Below are 25637 nucleotides of genomic sequence, written 5' to 3'. Positions count from 1 at the left end.
AACAATTCCGGGTGAGGAAGTCTCACTTGTGTTATCTTATTTTTCCTTTTCCAACTTTTTAACATTTCCCATTCAACCTGGCGTAACTTTTGCCTTGTGGGACAACACACTGTGAAACAAAACAGATGTTACTTGTGTCAAATTATAATGCTTGAATTGTGCATAGTTTTATCACTAATCTTTTTTCAAATGTGAACTTAATACTAGAAAATGAAAATAGGATTTTGGCATTACACCACATCTATAAGCTGGCAATGAAAAAACGTGTACCATGAACACAAATACCCATTACGCACGTGAGAAACCGTAACCAAACAAGAAAACACATGACAAATACTTTAACACGTACGGGTGGCATGCACTTTCCAAGCTTTAAACCGGGACAAGGGTGCAACTCAAGTGTTGTTCACCGCGCAACGCATTGCAATAGACATTATCGATCCCACATTCCCGAATATATGGTGCCAGTTCGCATGCAAGGGGTCTAAGTATTTACAGACTGACAAGTATGAAACATGCGCCGGTGTAGTTTAATTTTTAGTGTAAAACAAATCATTTCTTAACGTCACCCTAAATCTTCAATGTCAAATCCGTTACATATTGAGATAATTACACGCCGTGCAGTCAAGCTCAATATGCATGTATATGTAGGTTTTATCATTTCCCCCTATGGTTTTCTTATTGTCACGACCCCCTCGATCCATTCGAAGTCATGCGTTAATTGTATGATAGTAGTTCTCAACCAATCAGGATAGAGTATGAAAGCCGTCTTGGAAGTTATCAGCATTGTCTGTCGGGCATGTTTTGACACGTTCGGGCTAAATCCGTGAACATGACGTTATGCGGTTTCTGGTGGCATGTTAGCTCTGTGCCAATCATAATTTCGATGACTGATATATTTAACCAATCAGAAGCACGGATTATATCATCACGATAAATTGCGACGTCCGCAATAGAATTATATAAGTCTGTAAGCTGTGCACGAGGCAGCAATTAGCTGCCAACCGTTGGACTTGTCACGGCGCAGAGTGATCTATCTTGTATTCAAATATACACGTATTATATTCACGCTCATACCTGTTTTGCAGATAACTGCACTTGTAGCAAGTTCAAAGTGACATTCTGCAAGGGGAACAAGCTGCAATTCGCAACTAACATAAACACCACTAAAGAAAAAGGCACGTGTGAGATAACGGAAATTATAAATCATGGAATGGAATTGCGCTGTATTTACTATACTAGCGTGACATATGAAATGAAATAGCTAATGCAAATTAGTTCACAACGTAGTTCACAACGTCCATAATAGAATTATACAGAGTTGGGCGCCACGGACAAATCTTCATTTTGCTTTCAACCACGGACGTCGTCACATCTCTTACACAAGCTCTCATTCAAACCTACGTATATTTCTCAGCATATAGGCCTACAGTTTGTAATTTTTCTCATCACTTTTACAAGTACTACTTGGAGCAATAACTGACTTTGCACAACGAGCAGAGGACTCACAGTCAACTGACGTAAGGATTCACTTTTCAGATATCAGAAATTATTCTAAAGGAAAAGGTATGCGTCGATATTCTGAAATTCTGGCGATATACCGTAGAGCGTAACAGAAAGTTCCCCCTTTGTATAAAACGTTCAGGTCTTGACACGTAAGAGAATTAGTAATGTGCACTTATGTTTTGGTGTGTGTGTTTTGAGCATTAACCTTGACTTAACCTTAACTACATTTATACGTCTTTATACTCCACAGATGTTTACTTGTTACGTTTACAACAAGTGTTCCACTCTCGTAGTAATTTTAATCGCAACGCTGTCCGGCATAGTGATGCCAACCAATACCAATGCGATATATGCGGCAAGGTATTTGCAAGACGTGTCAATTACATTCGTCACCTCACAAATAAGCACGGTGGGGGACTGATTATGCAGAGAGGCTTCGGGGAAGTGGACGAGGCACCGACACAGGAACCAGCACCAAAACGTCAGAAAATCTCGGGCGACGTTCGTGACCTGTACCGCGTGACAATGGTCGGAGAAGTGGATATGAATAAATTCAAGACAAAGGGCCAAGAGTACACCGTCAGATTTAACGACAACCTCGACATTTACGGCTATTCTACCGTTGTAGAAACCTTAAATCAAGTATTTCAGAGTCTCATCGACACGTTGACAGAGGGAGCAGAGCCCCAAGATTTGATACGCATGGTGGTCACATGTCCAGAGCTGGACTATCCCATCACGTTACCCTTCATGCCCAAGTCTTGATTAACGGCCGAACGATTCCTAGCTAGGGTGGAGACAGTGTTACAATCTTACGAAGAATTCACCATAGATGGCACTCTCGAGATTCAAATTACCCACATGGAAATGCCAAAGGGTGGTAAACGTCCCCTCAAAATGTACGTCAACCTACAACGATTTTTGAAAGAAAAACAATGTATCATTCAGATCGTGAATAAAGATGAATTGTGCTGTGCCAGAGCCATCGTTACGGCCAAAGCTCGACTCGACAAACACGAAAAGTGGGATGCCATCCGCAACGGATACAAGCTGCAGAAGATACTCGCTGAGGAACTGCATTGCAATGCGGGGGTACCGTTGACGAAATGCGGGCTCGAGGAAATTAAACAATTTCAACGCCTTGTCGGCAGTTATCAGATCGTAGTCGCGTCCAAATATTACGCAAATACTGTCGTCTACAAAGTTCCCTCTGCCAATCAACAGATTTACCTCTATCATCATGATGGACACTGTGATGTCATCATCAGCATGCCTGCATTCCTCAACAGAAGTTATTTCTGCGTGGGATGTCTGAAAGGTCACGAGCATCCCGAAGACCATAGATGTCAAGGTTCATGTAAGCTTTGTTTCAGCCCACCTGTGAAGAAGGCGAGTTAGTATATTGCCGAGACTGCAATAGATACTTCAGATGTGACTTGTGCTACAAAACTCACCTGAAACGGAACACTGGCGGTGTGTCAGTGTGCAAGTCTCACTTCAGGTGCCAAGATTGCGGAAGGGTACTGCAAAGTATGCCGAGAAATTTGTTCTTCCCGGACATCTGTGTTATATGCGGCCGGTCGACAAAACTAAAGACAAACCCGACAATAATTGCAGTCTAATGGCTGAAGAAATGGAGGAGGCACATGCCATAAAAGACGATGCCGAATATTGTGAAGATGACGTCAAAAGTTATATCTTCTTTGATTTTGAATGCATGCAAGAATCGGGTGTCCACGATCCAAATCTCTGCAAAATGTATGCTCCTAATGCTTGAGCGAAGAACAATTGGCATCATGCACACGGTGTGAGCAGTGCGAGCTACTTGTCGCTGGGCCCACCACAAGGCAGGATTTTTGCCATTGGCTCTTTAGCGAAGAGAACGCTGGTTCCATTGTCCTCTGTCACAATTTCAAAGGATACGACTCATATTTTATTCTGCGGTATTTACACGACAATGCCGTCCTACCTGAGGTTATGTTGAATGGAGCCAAGGTAATGAGCATCACGGTACCCGCCACCGATATGAATTTCAACGACTCCTTCAACTTCCTCCCCATGGCCCTCTCCAAATTTCCGGGTGCTTTCGGTTTGAAGGAACTGGCCAAGGGATACTTCCCTCATTTCTTCAACACCTGGGCCATTTAGCATGCTGTACTCTCTCACCTCCCCGAGATGCATTACTACAATCCCGATTCCATGAAGCCCACAGAGAGACAGGCCTTCGTTCAGTGGTACCGGGAACATAGGAATGACCACTTTGACTTCCAGAAAGAAATCGTCAAATACTGTCGTTCTGACGTGGACATACTCCGTCGGTGTTGTCTCAGCTTTAGATCCCTTTTCATGAACATGACTGCTGACGAGTCAGCCCCCGGTATAGACCCGTTTCGCCATTGCATTACAGTCGCTTCCGCTTGCAACTTGGTATATCGCACTAAGTATTTGGCTCCGGACACCATTGCTATCATCCATTTTCAGGGATATCTTTCCAACGATCGCCAGTCGGTCGAGGCTCTCAAGTGGCTCAAATGGGTGGCCCATCAGACTGGTCACCTTGTCCAACATGCCGCCAACAACGGTGAGAAACACATTGGTCCCTACAAGGCCGATGGCTACTACGAGTCAAATGGAGTAAAAACCGCGCTCGAATTTCACGGTTGTCTTCATAACGGTCATACTTGCCTTGCTCGGGACACTAAGCATCCTCTCAACGGCCTCACGATGGAAAAGCTTTACCAGAAGACCATCGACAAACGTCAATACATTATGGGATGTGGGTACAACCTCACCGAAAAATGGAATGCGAGTTCGATACAGAACTTTCGCTGAACACAGACATGAACACATTTGTGTCCTCGCTAGAGATTCAGACACCTCTTATTCCACGTGATGCTTTCTGCGGAGGTCGCACTAATGCCACTCGACTGCATAACGAAGCAGGGCCCAATGAGAAGATCAAGTACGTTGACTTTACCTCCTTGTACCCCTACGTCTATAAATATGGAAAATATCCAATTGGCCATCCCACTGTCATCACCAAAAATTTCGATGATGTTAGCGAGTACGAGGGGCTGATTAAATGCAAGGTTCTTCCACCGAGAGGCTTGTATCACCCCGTCATTCCGTACGAAGCATCGGGTCGTTCGATGTTAGCCAAGTGCGCCGAAACCCTTCAACAGTCTCACTGTGTCAGCACAGCGACGACGACCGTTCCCTCGTCGGTAAGGGGGTCACTCTGGAGTTGCAGAAGGCGCTGGATAAAGGCTACACGCTGGTGAAAATCTACGAGGTCTGGCATTTTGATGAAGTCGCTCATTACGATCCAGACACCAAAGAGGGTGGGCTCTTTGCAGACTACGTGAATGCTTTCCTCAAGATGAAACAGGAGGCGAGTGACTGGCCTGTCTGGTGTCAGATGGACGAGCAGAAACACCAATACATCGAGCGGTATTTTGACAGGGAGGGATCCAGCTCGAGTGGGGCAACATTAAGAAGAACCCGGAATTGAGGGCCATAACAAAACTGATGCTTAACAGGTAGCTGAACTTTCAAGTATATTCAAGTTTAAACTGTTCGATTTTTTTTTCTTCAATGTGTTATGCATTGTATGACTGTGACTCCCAAATCCAAACATTAGTGAATTAATTCATGCTTTTCTCATAAAGTTATGCTTAACAAGTTCTAATGAATATATTTCTCCTCTTCAGTTTCTAGGAGAAGTTTGGACAACGACCCAACACGGCAAAGACTTCGTACTTGAAGGACCCAACCGAATACCTCGACATGATGACGCGTGATGACATCGAAGTTCAAAGCGCTAACTTTGTCAACGAGGAGATGGTCGAGGTGCAGTGGCAACACACGGAGGACTTTGTGGAGCCGTCAGGAAGGACCAACGTAATACTAGCTGCATACACGACTTGTCAAGCTCGTCTGAAGTTGTACGATCTGTTAGACAAACGTGATCACAGGGTTCTCTATTATGACACCGATAGCGTGATTTACGTCAGTCGAAAGGGTGAATGGGAGCCGGAGATTGGTGACTTTCTTGGAGAGTTGACCAATGAGTTAGAGGCTGATAATCATATCGTTACGTTTGTGTCAGGAGGTCCCAAGAATTACGATTACAAATTAGCCAAACCAGACAAGAGTGGCAACTTGTCTCACTGTAAAGTCAGAGGCATTACTTTGAACTATAGGAATCATTTCCTCGTTAATTTTGATGTCATTTTATCAGATGGTTTACACCAAGCGTGTGCCGATAGATAATTACGACACCGTGCCTTACGGCTTTTAATTTCCACTCTTGACCCAGTATACAGTGGGGCTCTCGATCAAAACGGTTTGTTTAAAAGTGTATGTACATGTGTGGACAATATTGTACATGTACCTAACCGGCTGTTGCTTTGTTGTGCCAATTAACGTTAACACGAAGCAGCGTAATTAATTCTTTTACCAATGCTCATCGACAACCTCAAACTGATTTTATTTTATATATCACAAAGTTGTTTCCATTTTTTGCACGTATGATTAATGATTCGTATTATTACAGCATATAATTTTAAAGTGAACTATGCTAGAATAACGGAACAACTACACAATGGAAACTGCGATGTCAAACGTTTGTACCTTATGTAATAAACGGAGAAACGAATTGTCGTGTACACAAATATTTTTTTTAATTTTGTTTTTATTTTACTTTCTTATTTTTACATGCCAGGGAATTTAAAAATTCGCTGGGGATTACCAACAAATGTTTTACAAATGCAATGATTGGCTAAATATGAAAAAGTTCTACCCACCTATATGCTTATTTATTAACGTTTTGACTATTAATCCCCAAAAAAGTGAAAGCAATGTTTGAGTAGTTTTACCGTGTCCACATAATTGGATCTGGCCAATCGTGTTCAAAATTTTGTATCTAAAACGGTGAAAAATTTGTGGATCAAGTACAAGAGACCACATGTGTATTATAAAAAGCGGGAATTGATTTGATACCTTTCTTATTCAAGCATTGCTACACAATCTGTTATTTTAAAAGAAGAGCTTGTTTGTAATTTGGCCGCTCTCTTTTGATAATGATTTAATAAGTGTCGTTGTGTACATGTAATGTGATTTTTTGTGATTCAGCGTCAACTAGTACATTTTGCTTTAACACTGTTTATTGCTGGAATAGTTGGTGAACCTTTATCACCTTCATTTATATCTTTGAGTTTCATGTATTGTAATAAAGTATGTAGTAGAACTTCTTAGTGCCAAACGCATCTTTCTTCAGGCTTGTTTTCAAGCTCAGTCTGTCAGGTTAGCAATGTTTGAAAACAAAAAACATTTGTTTCACAAAATGTACGAATTTCTAATCCAACATGCTTGTAGCTAAAAATATGGGACTGCAGACTAGATGGAAACAAAGCATGACTTCATCTGAACCTTACAGGGAGGGATATTCACGCAGTCCAAACGCAACTCACCTCAAAAACGTCTTGCAAGATTGATTAACTGTGCGCTGGCTTTGGGGTTGGAATCGATAGGTTCAAACACTGCCGTCGTGTCCTTTACCTGGGCGTCTTTATCCAATGGACTGGGAATACAACTTAATTGTACTGTTAATCGAACATGGTTGCACGATGGGTGGGAATTACGCTTCACTGTCTTGCATGTACCTACTGTACTCTGACGCGCACAAATAGGGTATAAAGTGTTGCTTCTTACAGTGAACCAATTGTTTTGACCCAACTTTGGAGAAACAACCTGTGGTAATTGGGAAAGCGTTGCACGTGGATAAGACAAGCCTATATTAATGAAACTAATTAGCGGTTTCTCCATGAGTAAAGCAAAGGTTAGTGATCCTGCGCAGAACCCAACACTTTGTTCGAGGCGGCACGACAACTTTCAATCCCGTTAGTCACACGGGACAGGATTTATATTTGTTTTATGAATGGAGTAAGTTGGCTCTAAAACGTCTTTGAGACGGGGTCAAAAGCTCTTGAGTTCCACGCTTAAACCACAACACTATCCTACCGTGGGAATCTATTACTTTTACTTGACTACATGCATGCACATGATTATTGTACAAACATGTACATGTTAATCCCCCAAAATAGTTCGGTCCCCTGATATCATTCTTTGTACTAGCTTCCTGATCTTTATTATGCACTACCTACTTGCATAAGTTTAAAACACCGGACTTGAAACGTCCAAGCTAATAAATGCCTTTGTTTCAAAGACTTCCTCGTTCGATAATAAATGGTATGAACCTACTTTTATTTCTTGGCCTTAAACACAGTAGACACACACGTCCGGCCTGCCCAAAGTACATTATTTTGTTCACAACTAGACAAGGTAAGCACAAGAAATGCATCCAACCGCAGGGAGGGTCAAGAACGATGCTTTTAATTTGTGAAATGTACTAACTTTTCCTGCGAATGCGAAACGCTTGAAAATGCCACCTATGTCGGACCTTCCCGTTGGACATGTTCGGACATGTCCAGTTTTTTATGTCTATCGATGACTCAGCACTGTGACGTCACTGCAATCGCCCTCCGAGCAAACAATAAGGCTATTGTACACAGCGCCCAATTTGGGCTGACGTACCATATAATTTATCGTAGGTACATGTAGTAGGTCCCCACGTTTACAGACCTACGTTTGTAGGGTACATATGCGTATACATGTATAACGTTCTTGTGATAGTACCGTACATGCATTTCTAACCGACATACCCGGCCGGCCCACATAAGTATAGTCCATGTGTAAAAAAAGCCATCAATTAAGTTCACTGTTTTAAGAGATATGTTATTTACTGTACTCTACATGCAGTTTTGTACTTATTTCAAGACTTACCCGAGTTTACCTCGCTCTCTCGAGCAGATTATATCGATCACAAAGACCAACAAACAAAATGGTAAGTTCTTGTATATCGTGACCTTTCCCCCACACATTACCTACACCTCGTGAACAATGGAATATTCCTGATTCTCATTTTATGCTAATGAGGGTCACGTGGTACAAAATCCAGCGTTCTGCTTGGTCGAGAGCCCGCCAGAGAGGAGGCAAAATATCCTGGTTAGACGGGGTGCACTACTGGCAACAAACTTAACATATTTGACTGAGTACAGGTTCTTCTTCAAGCCGGCGGTGTGCATTCAAGAACACCTTTTCTGTAGTTTCTTGGGTGCTAGGTCGTTTATGGGGAATTTTTTTTTCTAATGTCACTGTTTTCTTATAACACTCCATACATACCTGCTAGTAATCATGCATGGAAAGAAACTTATTGTGTATGTACCGCGTCCTAAAACGGGTCTCTCGACCCACGGTCATGGGTTCAAGCATTTCTGCTCACGGTGGGTTCGTTCTCCCGAACTCGTTGCCTGTACCAACACCATAACATCTCTCGCTTGACTTGAGGCCATAAAAAGAGTTAACACGAGAGGTTCAAAGTACATGTTATAGCTTGGCCACGAATATAATTTCCAATCAGATCCGCATGTCACATTGGCAAGCACGTATTAATGATTGATGAATTGTTCTTAAATTGGATTTAAGGAATGGTTATTTATTTCCTGGAGACAATGCTGGTAGCTGGTCGCAACGCTCTTTCTAACTACATTTGATATAAAAAAACACCCCCACGACCCCTGTCCACTTTAACGAAATCAATGGCCGGAACTTCCAGTGGCCTGAAAGCCAACAAGTGACGCAAGGGGCCCTTTGGTGTAGGTTCTGACACCTTCGACTGAACACAGCGCTTGCATTTCCGTATATGAGCTCGTACATCTGCCGCCGTTCTCGGCTAAGTGTGTGTTAAACAAGTTGTTCACAAGAGTACTACAGACTTTATCTAGTTCAAGCAGTGTTCTTAAAAAATTCAATGTATAAATCAAGATGATCTGCATGAGTAGATCAATTAAGTTGGGAGTTTGTGGGGGGACGATTATTATGATTTTGGCTTGATTGTTCACGGGTTAGACCAATAGAGGGCACTCGTCTACTTACTGTTGAGGTCAACTGCCAAAGGTAGTCAGCTGCATATGTCTGCAAAGACTTACAATTTTGGGCTTGTGGAGACGAGCTGAAAGAGAAAAAGTAGTTTTGGCAGAGGAAGGAAGAAGCCACGCCGGCTTGTGCAGCATCGGTTGCCTCCTCCCCTTCATGCGACCGTGGGGATCATTATCAATGAGATTCGAATTAAATCCGAATGACAATAAATCAGCGAATCTGAAGCTACTGAACACCTGCTTCTCTGCTGTATTCCTTTGATGTTTTATTCATCACAGGTGATACCCTCTTGTTATGTTTGGCATGTCGAGCTAAGCACCCAGGGCAGTGCAACCCGGCCCAAACTTCAAATGGCAAGTATTTGTCTACCTGATGGCCATGCGGTGAAAAAGCATTAACCGACCCCTTATCAGCAACCGTACTGTCCGCAGATTCCTTCAAACCGGCCATTCAGCTTAATATCAAACACTGCCACTTTTGAAATCCCGCACAATTTTCCGTACGTGTGTTCATGCAAAACCCTGAGAAGGAGGTGGTGTGTGAATCCTGGTCCCGGCGCGTAGAGTCTTGCGTCGCCTGAAGCACACCGCGACGCACGACACAACTCACGACGTGACACATGCAGTTGCACTCTGGTTTATGGTGTTTAGAGAGGGCGCCTATACTGATTCTTTCATTTCCATCCTCTTTGCTTGCTTAGTCCATGCTACAGGTTGCAGGCTTTGAATTTGTTGTTCTTTTTTATGCATCCTTGCTAACTTTGTGTTTTCATTTTGTAGTGAAATGGGGCTGCGGTATCACAACCAGCAGGGCTGACCCCAAAATTGATTGGGATAGAGTACGAGTGGACAGGGCAATGATTCAGTCAATCAGAGAAAATGTTGGTTAGTTGCCTCACACACAAATTTATTCAGCAATCAAGGCGAATTCAAGGTGGAATCAAAGAAAAATCACAGTCATGAAGTAGAATTATGATGAGTAGGTTGAAATTAATGCAAGGAGAAACCTCATAAAATCTTAAAGAAAATTCCTAAGGAAAATCCCCAGGTGCAGGGACCAGATAACTCCTACATGTGAATTCTGCCTGTAATTAACAGAAAAATAAGGAAACCCCATAGCTATTGAAAAATGTGTGTGCACAAAGCAAAGGTGGCCGTAAAACCCAGTACAGGTATCGTGCGCGCATGCAGTCCACGTACAATTCAGTACACATATCACGATCGTTCGCGAGTAATGGCGCGCGTGACAATCCGGTTTGAATATGCGCATTTGTGATTAGGTTTTTGTAACCTGAAACCACGCGAGAAGATATGATTCGTCCGCGACTGTGACGTCACTATGTTAATGCACGTTGACATTTCCGCGCGTAAAAAAACGAACTTCAAAGTACAATTTTGGCATTTACAAACCGCATTTTTTACGGAGACTTTGTTGGGTTCTTGCTGTAGTTCAAGAGTTGATGTAATTTTTTAATATTGTCACTACCGAGCTAAGATTTTTTGGTGAGAAAGATTGCCCGATCTCGTCAGCCTATTTCGGATTTAGAAGGTCAAGTTCACGTGTGATTGAATAGGAACTTACCCGTGCGTTGAAGAATAGCCACATTCACGTAAGCTTTACCGGTTTCGTGATAAAGCAAATATTTCAGTTTGTTTGGAGACTTTAAAATAATGAATCACTCAAATACATCAACCCGTCTGAACTCAAAACATTCCAAAAAGACTTTCCAATTTTTTAAAGGTGTTTCACTTGTTTCGCACCTCTATTTTTTCTCCTTTATGCAACTCCAACTGCAACTTTGCATATGTCGCTTGGGTAGCTTCAGCTTTGCCAATCTCTTAAGACCAATGACAGATTGTTTCTAGACAGCAGTTACCAGTGAACATTAAGTTTTGAAAGTCTTGAAAGTCTTCGAAATAAGTACACTTAGATAAGAGAATAAATTAAATAATGTCTTAAACTGTCAATGATGACAATACAAAACCACCAGATATTAATTTACAAGGAAACAAGGGACCTTAGACTGCAAGCAAAATTCAGTGTATTGTTGATTTATTGAAAATGTCAATCACAAATCAGTACAGAAATTTTACACATCTCATTCTTTCTTTAAGCTGCCCATGGAGGAAGGAGGGGCCTTTACTTCTTTAAATGGTCCAGATTTCCTGCGTTTTTAGTCATTTTCAAAGACCTCAACAACAGCTGTATGGATAGAACGCCTGAATTATGAAATTGTGTAACGGCTTTGTTGCTCAACCGCATTTAATGCGGGTAAAAAATTTGTACATAAAACATGAAACTTTACTGTGAGTTCTATTACATGAACAGAACCTCGGGGGTACATTCTGGGTTCAAAACAATTCGTTTCTGCAAAAAATCTTTTGAAACGCCTATTTTTTTCACAGTTTTCTGTTGATTCACTTCAGCAACGCAGATACATGAACAATACCTACATGAAGTCTTGGACAAAATATGTGCTTTGAAGGTTTACATCCAAAATACTCACTATTTTCTTGTCTTACACTTTATATCAAATAATTTGAAAACTTTAAATAAATCTTTGCCACTTAATAAAATATCATTCATCATTGTACGCTTCAACTCATTTCGACTAATTTTTAATTATTTCCTTACAGTCATCAGAGTCATCCCTTGAAATGCTTGAAATTCCAAATCATCAGCTCAGGCATCACGGTATCTGTGTAATTGCTCCGACTGGAAAAAAATATAATGTGAACATTCATGTACTATCAAAAGGTTTTAAAAATAATGATTGGCAGGTTTCTCCATATTTATAGATTTCCAATGGCATTCCTCATCTTGTGTCAGAATCACTTCAATTCAAATTAAATAAGAAAAGATTTTTTTTATTGTTGTGTTTAACGTGAAGTGTAAATGCTGCCTTCATCAACTGCAACAAATTCCTGCCAAAAATGTAACTAACAATCACCTGTTGACCCCGAGACAAGCCAGGCCATGCCAATAAATTACAGATGTTTGTTGGGTATAAATTTCACCACACACATACAAAAATGATCTGTCATGTCCTTTTTCGCAGGGTCTTATTTTTCAGCCAACTGAGATTGACAAAAAACCTTTTAATTTAAGCCTAGGCCCACCTTTTAACATTTCCAAACATCATTTGGCTAGCACAATGCGAAACGATATCATCCTGGACCAAGTACTGAAGTAGTGCCAGGACTGCCAAGGTAGTAAAATGTGGTCTTCATCAGCATATACAGAGCCTTTGAAAGTGGGGTTTCTACGGTCACGACATGGAGGAATCCGTCAGTCACTGCAGTGGGTGCGGGCCCCAAGCTCGGCTCAACGGCAGCCAACCACAAGGCGGCCGGCCGCGGTTTCGCGACTGGGGCCGGTGTCAGCTTTCTTCCCACGGGTGTCAGCTTCCAGGCACGCTAGATGGCTTGCCAAGCATGGTAGCCATGGAGTGATTCCGACGTTTCTGATCTCCGACAGAAACAAACAAGCCTATAATTTCACATTTTCACGAAACATGCAGCATTAGCTCCAAACTAGAGAATTCTCCCACTTTTCACGACATGGTACAAAGTGCATCACGAGCAATTTCAAATCGAAATGTCACCAAAAATATGATATTCAAGGGTGGGTTTTCATGAATAAAAAAAATCTTAGCTGTCTTCCCACAGCGAAAATAATGAACACTGGACCCTCGTTCACCAAATTTAAGAATGTAGATTGCTGTAAAAAATGCGGTTTTAAAAATATCCTTACTTTTTCTGACAAATACTGAAAAAATTAACGATTTTATTCAAAAATGTGTCGAAAATTTGACCTTGCATAAATTTACTTTGGAATGGAATATTTTTATCATTTAAAAAATATTTATCATTTTGATGAATCCATCTAAGCAACTGGGGTGACTAGAAACCGCCAGATACGATGTCGTCACTGGAAAGAGGGGATGTAATTGGAGAGTCGTCTCAAGTTTATCTCCCAAGGGATTAAAAATTAATATTCATAAGCGATAATGAGGGGCGCCATTTTCAAAATGTTTGGCGCATGCGCAAACACACCTACCCGAGCGACCAATCGTGATATATGCACACAGCTGTGTCTATGACAACGCCACGCCATTGGATTTCCCAAAGTTTCGGTAAAAGTATACAACTGTTGCGAAAAGTTAATTTTATCGGAAGAGCGCCACCGCGCGATGACAAAGAAAAAGGCTGCGAGACGATTGTCAGGCCGCGTGAGCGGAACGCAGAAAATCAGTACCACCAAATGATGGCCGGATAAAGGACGGTAGGGAGTCTGTTTCACCACCTTTTAATTAATCTTTTAGTTAAATGAGTAATTCATATAATTAGATAACTGATCCTTATAAAGAGTGATTATTTAGACACCGAATTCTATTTCGAAATTTCATAATCCATTACTGTCGGAAATACATGCCGCTCTTCGATCATTATTGTACACAAACATTGTTGCGCCCTCTATATTATCTTACCCAAATGCATGTACTTGTTTTGTGTCATATTTTCTATTAGAACGGGCTAACCAGGGCTATCCAGGGCTTCCCATGTACGATTGTCTATGCAGAGATAAGAATAAACACAACCAAGACAGAGTACATGTACCGTGTCCATGCCCAGTTTCTCCAACGGACATTGTTGGTATCCTACCACCTCGCTCCGCAACACAACTCTCCCGAAAAGTCACACATAAAATGAAATGAAAATAACTTGTTACCTGTTCTGGAGACAGGCCCCAATAGGGACACCTTACATTTCAAACAATTGTGTGCCGACAAACTGGCCACAAAGACACAACAAATTCAACGTCCAGTGATGCTGGATAAAAGAGCAAAGTGTTGAGCGCGCAAAACATTGGTGCGCCCTAATGTACATGTAAATACGGGGTTAGGCCTTATGCAAATGAGGTCGAGTTAAATATAAACCTGTCTCTAGGAGACAAAGCTAACCAAACGAAAATCCGTATCCCCACAATTACGAGTGAGTTGTTGAGGAAAAATGTGACATGCGGATCTGATGAGAAGTTATGTTCGCGGCCAAACTATACTGTGAACCGCTCATATTAACTATTTTTATGGCCTTAAGTCACGCGAGAGACAGACAATAAGATCTGGAGCACAAACTGGGGGAGCAGAAGTGTTTGAACGCATGGCCGTGGGTTGAGAGACCCGTTTTAGGACCCAGTACATATGAAATAAGTTTTCTTCCCATGCATAGTAACTAGCAGGTGTGTAAGGAGTGTTATAAGAGAACAGTCACATTGGAGAAAAGTTCCAAAAACGACCTAGCGCCCAAGAAACTAGAGAAAAGGTGTTCATGAATCCACACTGTCACTTTGAAGAACCTGTACTCGGTCAGATATGTTAAGTTTGTTGCACGTAGGCCTTTTGCGGCTTAGTTATCCAGAGCCTAGTCTCTATCTGGTATAAAGGGATCATAGAGGAAAGTTGAAGTTTTAACGAAGAACTTCACTTATTCACCTGTCTTGTCTTGAAGGTATGTTATTCTCCGCGAGACATGGGCAGTGCAAAGAATAAAGATTGAGGGCAGCAACCGGTAACCTCAAAAATCAGATTTGTGGACCTAAAATTAGCTGGATCAATTACAGTTTGTAGGTGACTTCCCCTAAGTTACTCCTTTTGCTTCAAAAACTTTGGTTATGTAGATTATGTAGTCTTCAGCGCATTAACTAAAATTATGTCCCGGACCGTTATCTTACATATCTGTTCGAAGTTCTGAATCATCCAGAAGATAGCTCCTACATATTTTTGAAATCATCATGCAGTTTTCAAACTGACTGCTTTGCAGGTAAACTTTAATCTTTCAAGTTTCCAGATTGAAAACTAAGAAAAATCGAAGGGCCAGATAATCTTAAAATAGACCCTTTATAGTCGGCGTTTTTATCTTAATGAAGGCATATCTCCTAAAAGAAGAACCACAAATAATGCATAAGCGTGGATGTGGTACTGAAATGTATTTTCTTCGTGCTTTAAATCACTCTCTAGGTTTTATATATAGCCCAAAAGTTTACTGCAAAGAGTCATTCTTTGTTTTTAAAATGCTTCATTTAACATAACACGTCCTATAAATTAAAGAGCACTGTCGATGTATAAACAAACAAGCAATCAAACAAACAAAAAGAGTTATCTTGACAAGAAAGTTGTCTTAGTTTGAGGAATAAGCTGTTATGTCTTGTAATATTCGTCATTACTACCGTGAGAGACCTGAAAGGAATCTTTAATGCTACGTTGATCCATTTCAGTTCTCAGCTCGGAGAAAGATTGGATCGATCTGGTGGGATCGAAACTTCGAAAATGTAGGTTTCCTTTCAACGTAAGAGGCCAAGATTTCATTTTGAGACTGCTGAGGCCTTCGGGGCATAATCCATTCCCCAAGTAATGGGAGGTAAAATTAGGAGCTCCCTATTCAATGTTCACGAAATGTCATAAAAATGAAGCAAATGGCATTTTATTTGTCTTTATTTTGGTGAAGAAACCACCACCACTCATATCTTGGGACAAGACGGAAAACTTTATTTGTTGTAAAGCTGAATCCATTGTTGGCAGGAAGTTAGCTAGGTCGGTGTTGGTGTCTCCTTTAGCAGGATTCATAAATCTCCTCGATGCTGCATCCTTCAGTACAGCATTCGCGGTGCAAACCTCGCCTTCCAATACCGTGTCCAAACAAGAATGTGCTGGCGTCCTTTGAATCCAGAAACTCTGCAGCACAGGTGACGAGAAAACAAAAGTGGCACGATGATTTTGCTTTCACCCAAAATAACTCTGTCTTTTTGTATGTAACCATCAGCCCCACCTTAAAAAAAATCGACTCTTACACAAATCAGCAGAGCGGGGAGAAACAGGAGACCTCTTTACATAAAGAAAACGTCCTTCTGCAGACTTCCTTTGCATGGCGTGTACAGTCTGTTGATGGAGACATGCATATATCAGGGGATCAAGGTGGGACCCCCCAAAAAAATTAAGAGGAAGAAAAGAAGCGAAGCATAAAAGGGGAACCAAGAAGAGAGGGAATTGGATGAAAACTAAAACTTTTCTTGATTTCAGTTTTCAGTTTCTGCAATTTCTGGAGTTTCTATGACAGCAACGGTTAAAGTACTTTGCTTTCACGTTCGTTGATTATTAAATCTCTTCTTTTGGAAAACCCTTCCTGAGAAAGTGGAGGGGCAGTTTCAATACTCAAATTCTATTAGCTTTGGGTTTTTTTGCTCGACCAAAGGTTAGTGAGATACAGAGGTGTAATCAGGCAAGAGGGAGAGCAAACGTTCCACAGGGCCTAGTTGGCCCTTGCCTCGCTTGGCTACGCCACTGGTGAGAGACAGTATATTACAAGTTGATTTTGACTTCACTACCTTGGTCGGAGGCTCCACGGAAGGCATGGAAAATCTCACGTACTTTCTCATAAAGAGTCGCGCCACAATAATTGGCACGCTAAGCCCTGCACAAAATACGTTTAAGATAGCCATTATAACACCTTCTTTAACGTAAAGGTTGTGTGCTTACCAATGTCATACACTACTAAAAAATGCACTTTACGGTTAACAAAATAACAGCTAGCACCAGTCTAATCAAGGATTATGTCATTGTCTTCTACGCTACATTGCACTAGGTTCAGGAGGGGCTGTGGCAATTTTGAAATGTTTAATCAAAGAAACGAGATCAATCACTCAATGGTGAGTGGGTTTTGAAGCCAAGGGAATGTTGGGTCAAAGAACAATCACACTTTGAACTGTTGAAACGATTTGTAATCAAAAAACGTAATCAGTTTGCCAAATTATCAAAAGCAGATAAAACCATCGAATACTTTCCCCAATCTCTTTTGGTGTCACAATTTTGAAGGGTATCTTTTATTTAAAGAAGGGCTATCGTACGTTCTTCAGTGTACCTCCGGGTTGACAAATAAATTACCCCAAATATCGAAATAATTTTCTTAACAAATTCAAACTCGATTGCATATTCATTTTGAGGTGTTGTTTTTGTTTTTACTGATAAAACAAGATTTCCGAGTGAACACATTTAAATTGCTTTCTACTTTCCTTGCAGATCACCACTGGCAATATAAAGCCATCGTAGTTAGGTAGATGGTCCACTTCTTGTTGGAATGTAGAGTGATAAAGGCAGAAACAGTCATTTTAAAGTGGCTCGTGAACATGAATAGGGAAAGGGCCCACAAAACAGGGAGTCCATGAAGTGTATATATACGAATAATTGGGAGGATTTTTGTCGATTGTACCAAAAGGCACTTACTTCATTCGTGAATCCGATAAAACTAAAGCTTGTAAAATGGCCTTTGCTATATATTTTCGGGTAATCATCAGATTCCAAAGCCCCTATAAGGTCTTAAACATACACGAAGTTATATAAGTCCGGCCAAGCAAACTTTTGTTTCCTTATTAATGTACGATGGATGTACGAATGTCTTTCTAAATATATATTCTACGCAATCTGTGAGATAACTTTAACAGGTGGAAAGGCTTGCGGTAGCACCATGCAAAAGAATGTATCTCTCTTACGAGTATGGGTGGTTCTGAAAAGAACCAGGAGTATACTCAACATTTTGGACTGCGTGCTCAGTCCGTCGTCAGGCGACTGGTCTCCCGATACATATATATGCAGTCCGAAACGTTGAGTATACTCCCGGTTCTCTTCAGAACCACACATACTCATAAGAGAGATATATTCTTTCGCATGGTGCTACCGCAAGCCTTTCCACCTGTTGCTGTCCTCCACCACGAACAGCCTGAATTCCATCTGAGATAACTTTACTTACAATGTCCCTCCATCTTTAGCATTTGCGTCCGGGTGCCCATTGATTTGTTGTACTATAAAGAAAGGAACAGAAAAATATTAATAAAGGAAAAAGAAATAAAAGTCACGAACAATTTGCTGAATTGGGCCAACGTTGTATTTGTAAGAACACAAACGCACTGTGGCGGAACAACTGAAATGTTTTTGTGGCGGACCAGCAGACTGGCCTGATTGGAGAATTGACCTGGCCTAACCCCACAAATATATTTATTTCACCTATCCAAACGCAAGGGGGGATATCAGTTAACGAACGGTGGACCATGCCTTAGGGGCTGTTTGTTTGGTGGAAGTTTACCACCACTCTCTGATTAGGTAATTGATCCTAATGCCAATAAATATTACAATAAATGTCAATAAGTGATACAGGACTGAACTAAATCTCACGGTGACCAGTGATTTCCAAGGCAATTATATGATTGGTTTATTCAATGTCAGAGCTCAGTTACCCGTTGTATACAACAGCAATTACCTATATAGAAAATTATCCTCACGGGGAGGTAGTCCTACGTGGTCAACTGCACCACGGACGTGATTAATTTATTAATTGTTTCGATTGTTCACGGGGAGTACGCACGAGGGTCGAAAGATACCTGTGAGCCTATGAGGTGCATTGCATGCGCTATGTCGTGGGTGCAGGCGAACATGGGTGTAAAGGTTTACATTATCGTCGTTTGTTCGCTCAGGGACCCATTGAGCAACTTAGAGCAAGGTCAACATTCGGAAGACTGCATCACAGAACACTAAGATACGATAAACTGACGTATAACCACCAAATCGAAACGACACCAACGGAGTCTACACAATGATCAATTCACCTGCAATGGCGCAAAGCAGCAGCAAAGCGATGAATCGATTCATGATGATGGTGGTTGTTGCAAGCTGATGAACTAACGGTATTAACGACAAAGGTTGCCCTAGAAGCAGCAGTACACGCCAAGCCTCAGTATGCCCAATAGAGGCAAGATCGTGTCTTTAATTATAAGCAATAAGAGCCAAATACAGAGTTATCTAGGTCAAAATAAATGTACCAGGGAAAAACCTTTGCCCCATTTCAAGAGGATTCTTGAATGACAGTTTTGCCCAATTGCATCCAAGTTATCCAAGTTATCATAAATTTGAATTTCTACTCTATCAAAACAAAAGTATTAGTTTGCACAGTCTCGAACCAAACGGTGTTAACCCCGTCTTTCAATTTAAAATCCGGCTTTCAATTACCATTATATCAAAAAGCAATTGTGTCCCTGACCAATATTGAATTTTCGATGTCATAGTCAAAGTTAACAATGTTCAACACCAACACTGTGTTTACCTCGGTTAAAATACCAGCAGAACTAGATGTGCCCCCTACTTGACAAAGAATTACTCAAACATAACCTAGTTACTATGTACTTAAATTTATTCAAAAATAATTGTACTTCAGTGATGCAGTTTGGCAATTCTTGCCAGTTAATTCATTTTGTGTTTACATTTATTTAAATTTAGACTAGAGGTTTTGCAATTGTGGTGGAAAATCGCGGAGTTGTTTTGGGGGTTATACAAAACCATTAGAAATCATACTGCCAAAAGAACAATGTGAAACGTTGAAAATTCCTAATAAAATACCTTGAGAAGACATACTTCTGAAAAGGATATGTTGCACGGAAAAATGGCACCCTAAACTAAGTCTGAATAAACAAAAAAAAAACAAACCAGAATTTGGGGAACTCGCTGAAAAAACTTCAAATTTGATTGGGTAGGGAGGAATTGCAAGGAAAATTAGGTGGAGGCAAACGACTGCAAATTTTACAGAAAGGAGGAAACAAACTAACAAAAAAATGAAATTCCGAAATTTATTGCTTTGGGGCAATGCTCAGCAGAATCCAAACAACGATATAATTGTCTAACCACGAACTCAATCAAACTGGTGATCTAAAAAGAATTGAAAAAACAGTGTGATGTCTGGGCAGAATGGGACTCGGTTAACTTTGATCTTCAAAAAATGCACTTAATGAAACTACGTCAAACTTCAAAAAATAAGATGCCAATGAAACTTTGCTAGTCAAAAGAAATAGGAGCGTGGATTCAACAAAATTTAAAGTCAAGCAAATACAAGCAAAAAAATGAATGAATTTCAACAAAAAACCCGGAAACCTAACCACAAGCAAAACTAAAATAACCGAAAGCCAACACAGCATATAAGAGGGTTGCAAAACAATAAACACAACAGCTTTGACAACCTGAAACATAAAAAACAAAGAAACGCAAAAAATAGCTTTAAAAGTTAAACAAGGTAAATGTTATAAGTCTACAAAATAACGTCGACCAGTCCCTAGTTCCATAGCTAGTTCACACAAACCATCAGGCCCTTTCACAACCTGTAAACAAAAATCCACAGCCAGTGGTGCATGTAGCAGTCCAGACCACCAAAATCCCTGTGAATACCTAATGAGCTGATAAGATTATCCCTGCCTTCAAGGTCAGCTGGGCACAGACAAACCAAGTGCTCACCTGGGCTAGAGGAAACTTTAGTCTTCCCACCGCAAATCAATCAGCAACACAATCATTATGTATAAAATATGACCGGAGTTAATACTAACCAAAGGACTAAGGAACAAGTCTAAACTGCTGAAACACTAACTCCATTGTAAAGCACCTCTCCGTACATACCAGACCACTGATCTTATGAATGGGACTCTACTACATGTATCCCTTAAAGCATGAAAGTAAATGTACATGTAATAGACAAAGCAAGAAAGAAAATCACCGTTAAATACTTAGGCTTTAAAAAACAAAGTAAAAACAGCTGTGAAGTGTGAAAAAAAAGACGATTGAGAACTTGAATCCTTCCAACACAGGTATGCAGGGCAAAGTAATACATTTTAGTCATTGCTGTGGCACTAACTACACAAACCACTATGAGTAAAAGTTAAAACTTGTCAAAACTAAATTCCTTTAGTTTTTCCATCCCAACAGCAAAGAATGTCACTAATAAAGACAGAGCAATAAAATGGTAAACGTAATCTAGTAAGAATGCATAAAAATCAGGAACAGGAGTAAATGTGTAGAATTCATGAATCGAGCACAAACATGACCCTACTTTAATACCAATCTCTCACAAGTTACACGTGTTTCATAAAACATGAAATAAACTTATTTTTTAAAAATAAGCCTTAAGGTTGACCGAGAGGATGGAAACTCAAGTACACGCACATGTACCTGGCCGTATTCACTGTATTAATACAAAAAATCACAATGTAATAAAAATATCCTAAAAGAACCTAGGGTAATCTACAGCACTCAATAAAAATCTTCTTTCTAACAGTTTTATCAAGGAAAATGAAGTAATATAAGGGAACTTACCGAATAAAACGGCAGACTAAGCGAGGGGCAGAGAACTAATAAAAATGTGGTGTGTGCTCTTCACTGCCAGTCTGCAAACTGAGGGGGTCTAGAAGGAATGCTGAGCACATGGCGCTAAATCAAAGGGGCTCTTTGTTCAAGGGTCTGATTACTGTAAGAATGATGTTACCTTACCAGGGGAGGGTCCAGCTTAAAAAAGAAAATTATTTTCCACGGGGAGGGAACTGAAGTTATTGTACATAAAGAATATTAAAATCATCCTCCTTAAAGATACATTTTGATTTTTCCCATGACATGTTACCCGACGACATCATCTTTATAGGCTAATTTTCGTCTATAACACTTCCCTTTCTAGATACCTGCAATGTTTCGACGCAGTCAGACCTGGACCACAGAATATAAGGAATGTGAAGTGTGCACCTATAATGTCATGTCACATGTGGAAGGAACACCCCCCTTTTATGTAGCTAATCCAGATGGTGTAGAGCTAAGGGTCGATATGGACATAATAAAAACCTCATGTCACACAAACGCGTAATCGTTTACACTGTAAGTGCTCTGAAGCCAGTTTGTCTACTCCACATGCTACATGTCGTACATGTATACGAATGACACGCACGTCCATACGTATGTGTGAGTACACACACACGGGTGGCTTGCTTGCCGTGTGGATCCCGTGCGTGAGGCAAAATTATCTCTCCGGAAAAAAGCCCCTTGGGCAAGGCTACGTGCAGACAGAAAGCTTGCAACAATGTTCATTCTCTGTGGAGTGTAAACGATTACGCGTGTGAGTGACATGAGGTTTTACTACATGTATGTCTAGATCGGCCCTTTGCTCTACACCATCTATATAAGATATAGATGTTATAGATGAAAATTGACATCATTTGACAAGTCACGTGATAGTGATTGTTATTTTAACCTATTCGTGTATTTTATTATGAATTTTCAACTGGCAAAAAAATTGCCTAACCTCATAACTGAAGTATAATTATATTTGAGCAAATTCAAGTACATAGTAACTAAGCTATGTTTGACAAATTCTTTTTCAATTAAGTGGCACATTTAGTTCTGCTGGTATTTTCACAGTAAACACAGTGTTGGTGTTGGACGTTCTTGACTTTGACTATGAAATCGAAAATTCAATATTGGTCAGGGCCACAATTGCCTTTCGATGTAACGGTAATTGAAAGCCGGAATTTAATTGAAAAGAGGGGAAATACCTAGTTTGATTGGAGACTGTGCAAACTAATACTTTTGTTTTATCGATTAGAAATTCTAATTTATGATAGGGCCTAACTTGGATGCAATTGGACAAAACTGTCATTCAAGTGTCTTCTTGAAATGGGGCAAAGATTTTTCCTGGTACATTTATTTTGACCTAGATGACTTTGTATTTGGCCCTAACTGCTTATAAAGACATGATCTTGCCTCACTTTTGCAAACTGAGGCTTGGCGTGTACTGCTGCTTCTAGTGCAACCTTCGTCGTTAACACCGTTAGTTCAACAGCTTGCAAGAACCACCATCATCATGAATCGATTCATCGCTTTGCTGCTGCTTTGCGCCATTGCAGGTGAGTTGATCATTGTGTAGACTCCGTTGGTGTCGTTTCGATTTGGTGGTTATACGTCAGTTTATCGTATCTAAGTGTTCTGTGATGCAGTCTTCGGAATATTGACCCTGCTCTAAGATGCTCAATGGGTCCCTGAGCGAACAAACGACGATAATGTAAACCTTTACACCCATGTTCGCCTGCACCCACGACATAGCGCATGCAATGCACATCACAGGCTATGTATCATTCCGACCCTCTTGCGTACTCCCCGTGAACAATCGAATTAATCACGTGTATGTTCGACAATTAGAGAATGCATACGCAATCTGAGATTCCCATTCAGCAGCGAGCTGGTCACGTGATGTGACCTTCCTTACATTCCGGACAATCCCACTTACTGGGTACAACTGAATGTTCACTTTTGTTGAGGTTATGCACATATCTACATACAACAAGGGCGGCAGTAAACATTAGTGACATACTTAGGCAAACCTGAAAGCACATAAGTTACTTAAGATTTTACCGGGTAAATTTTATCAATCCTGTACGAGTTATCCTTTAAACACGATACACTAAACTCAACATATACAATATTTTGTTAACGTTGCTTAATGGTAAGCCTTGGTTGTCTTTATTATATATCACGCAACCACCACATTAAATCCTTGAACAAATGCAGATCTTTTAATTATCTTAATATTGTAAGGATAGTATAGGTCCCAATCGTACTGTATATAATTGACAGTGAACGAACTCGTTGTACTGTTGGTTGCCAGATACGAAAAACCCAAAAACTGAAGGGGGAAAAAGTGAAACGTATGCCTGACCTAAGCGAACCAACTGCAGTCAGGCTGGCAAACAAAAAGGTTGAACAGATCCTTAAAATCAACGTTATTTTGGGATAGAGGTCACAGGGGTGTGCAAGCGTGAAGACCAGACCAAATTTTTATATACCCTCTCTTGACCACTCGACCGTTACTCTTATATAACAAGGATAAATTCACTTTATTCTAATTGATTTCACTTCGGTGCTCAACCGAACGAATACATATTTCTCCGGATTTTGAAATAAGTGTGAGTGTTAACATTTCAATTAATATTTAGGGACCATTAAAAATGTATTTTTTATTTTTCTTTTATTTCAAAGACCCCGTTATTTCCTTCGCTGCTACAGTTCATGCCGTCACATCCACGGCATGTAGGGGCATGTTAAATATCATACCACGATCGTAGGCGACAGTAAATTCCCGTTACAGCGCTTCCTAATGTAATGCTCTTCCAGAGTTCTCCCACCGATTAGGCTTACATTGTATTTCTTAGAGAGTTGCTGCTTCAATTAGTTTGGCATACAGGTACACAATATCAAGTGCCAGCCGCAAGAAAAACGTCAAAACTTGTGCTACAAGGCTCTACGTTTTGACGTTGGTTTTTGTATAAACGCACAGTGGAATATTAGCAGGACTGGAGCTACATGGACCGGCCATCACTCTTGCTGTAGAAGCTGTTGACCGTGCAACAAAAAAATCAAGCTTCAATCGAACATGGCAAATACACGTAATGAGGCCTAAAATGAATACAAAAATGGAAATGACTGATGCATCAAGATAGATCTAATCTTTTGGGGAAACAAGCTGAAAATTTCTGATTTTTTTTCTCTTTCACGGTTTCTGGTTGATGAATTCGTCATGTTTTGGAGTCGCAGGGATCAGAAAGTTTAAGCGGTACTAACTCACCCGTCTATCCATCCATAAACCAGGCGCGTAGTCACAGGGATGGACCTGGGGGAACGTTCCCTCCCCCCATGCACCCACACACACACAACACACACAAATTCCACGTGCCGCCCATGTGCCCCCAATATATATATATAAAAAAAGGTTAAATGGATACTGAATAGGGTTTAGTAAAAAAAGCTTGCCCCAAAACGACATCACTGAAAGCTAGTGCCCCAAAAGATACTTGTCCCCCCCCACTGGTAAAATCCGAGCTACACCACTACCATAAGCGCACCCATTTGGGTTTTAACTCATCTGAAATATTGCGTCAGGGATAAGCGAAGCATTTTACCAGAACAATAAATATCCATATCAGGGAAAAATCAATTGAAATTCTCTTAGGTTTTTTTCCCGGAAATTGTATGTTATGAGGTTGGTGCGTTTGCGTTAATACAAATAGAACATTTTTCTTTACTTTTACCTTGTTTTCCTTTAATATTTTTCTGTTTTTTTTCTTGTAGTACAACAAATCAATGGCCACCCGGACGCAGATGCTAAACATGGAGGGAATTTGTAAGTAAAGTTATCTCTTAGAATAAATATTTAGAACGACATTCGTACCTCTTTCGTAAATCAATAAGGGAACAAACATTTGCTTGGCCGGACTTTTGCAACTACACTGTA

The 25637-nt window shown here is 40.6% G+C and overlaps 2 protein-coding genes and 1 long non-coding RNA gene across 6 annotated transcripts in view; 2 read left to right on the top strand and 1 right to left on the bottom strand.

Moving 5' to 3' along the window:
* The first annotated feature begins 876 nt into the window (after positions 1-876).
* On the top strand, positions 877-6722 carry LOC110989825 (uncharacterized). Its single transcript, XM_022254475.2, has 2 exons — positions 877-5045; positions 5217-6722. Exon 1 carries the CDS (start codon positions 4589-4591, stop codon positions 5015-5017), a length of 429 nt encoding a protein of 142 aa, XP_022110167.2. The 5' UTR covers positions 877-4588; the 3' UTR covers positions 5018-5045; positions 5217-6722.
* A 4800-nt stretch (positions 6723-11522) lies between these two features.
* Positions 11523-13575, bottom strand: LOC147797762 (uncharacterized). Its single transcript, XR_015426686.1, has 2 exons — positions 12624-13575; positions 11523-12219 (listed from the first exon to the last, which is right to left on the bottom strand). It is a non-coding gene; the product is annotated as an uncharacterized LOC147797762 (long non-coding RNA).
* An 11-nt stretch (positions 13576-13586) lies between these two features.
* Positions 13587-25637, top strand: part of LOC110991241 (insulin-like peptide 02) — a 29112-nt gene continuing 17061 nt past the window's right edge. The window contains exons 1-4 of one of the 4 annotated variants that reach the window (XM_087142184.1): positions 13714-13788; positions 22038-22145; positions 23133-23256; positions 25475-25526. In XM_087142184.1, coding sequence (XP_086998310.1) covers positions 22047-22145; positions 23133-23256; positions 25475-25526 — 275 coding nt within the window. In that variant the 5' untranslated portion in view covers positions 13714-13788; positions 22038-22046. Of the gene's footprint in view, positions 13789-22037; positions 22146-22693; positions 23257-25474; positions 25527-25637 lie in introns of those variants that run through there. The other 3 variants (XM_087142185.1, XR_015426680.1, XM_087142186.1) reach the window with 3 other exon arrangements.

Source organism: Acanthaster planci, linkage group LG10 (genome assembly GCF_054643075.1).
Source record: "Acanthaster planci isolate LZ-2023a linkage group LG10, COTS_SCS, whole genome shotgun sequence".
Taxonomy (NCBI): Eukaryota; Metazoa; Echinodermata; class Asteroidea; order Valvatida; family Acanthasteridae; genus Acanthaster; species Acanthaster planci.
The sequence above is the reverse complement of the archived record's forward strand: the minus strand, read 5'-3'. Positions and strand labels throughout refer to the sequence as shown.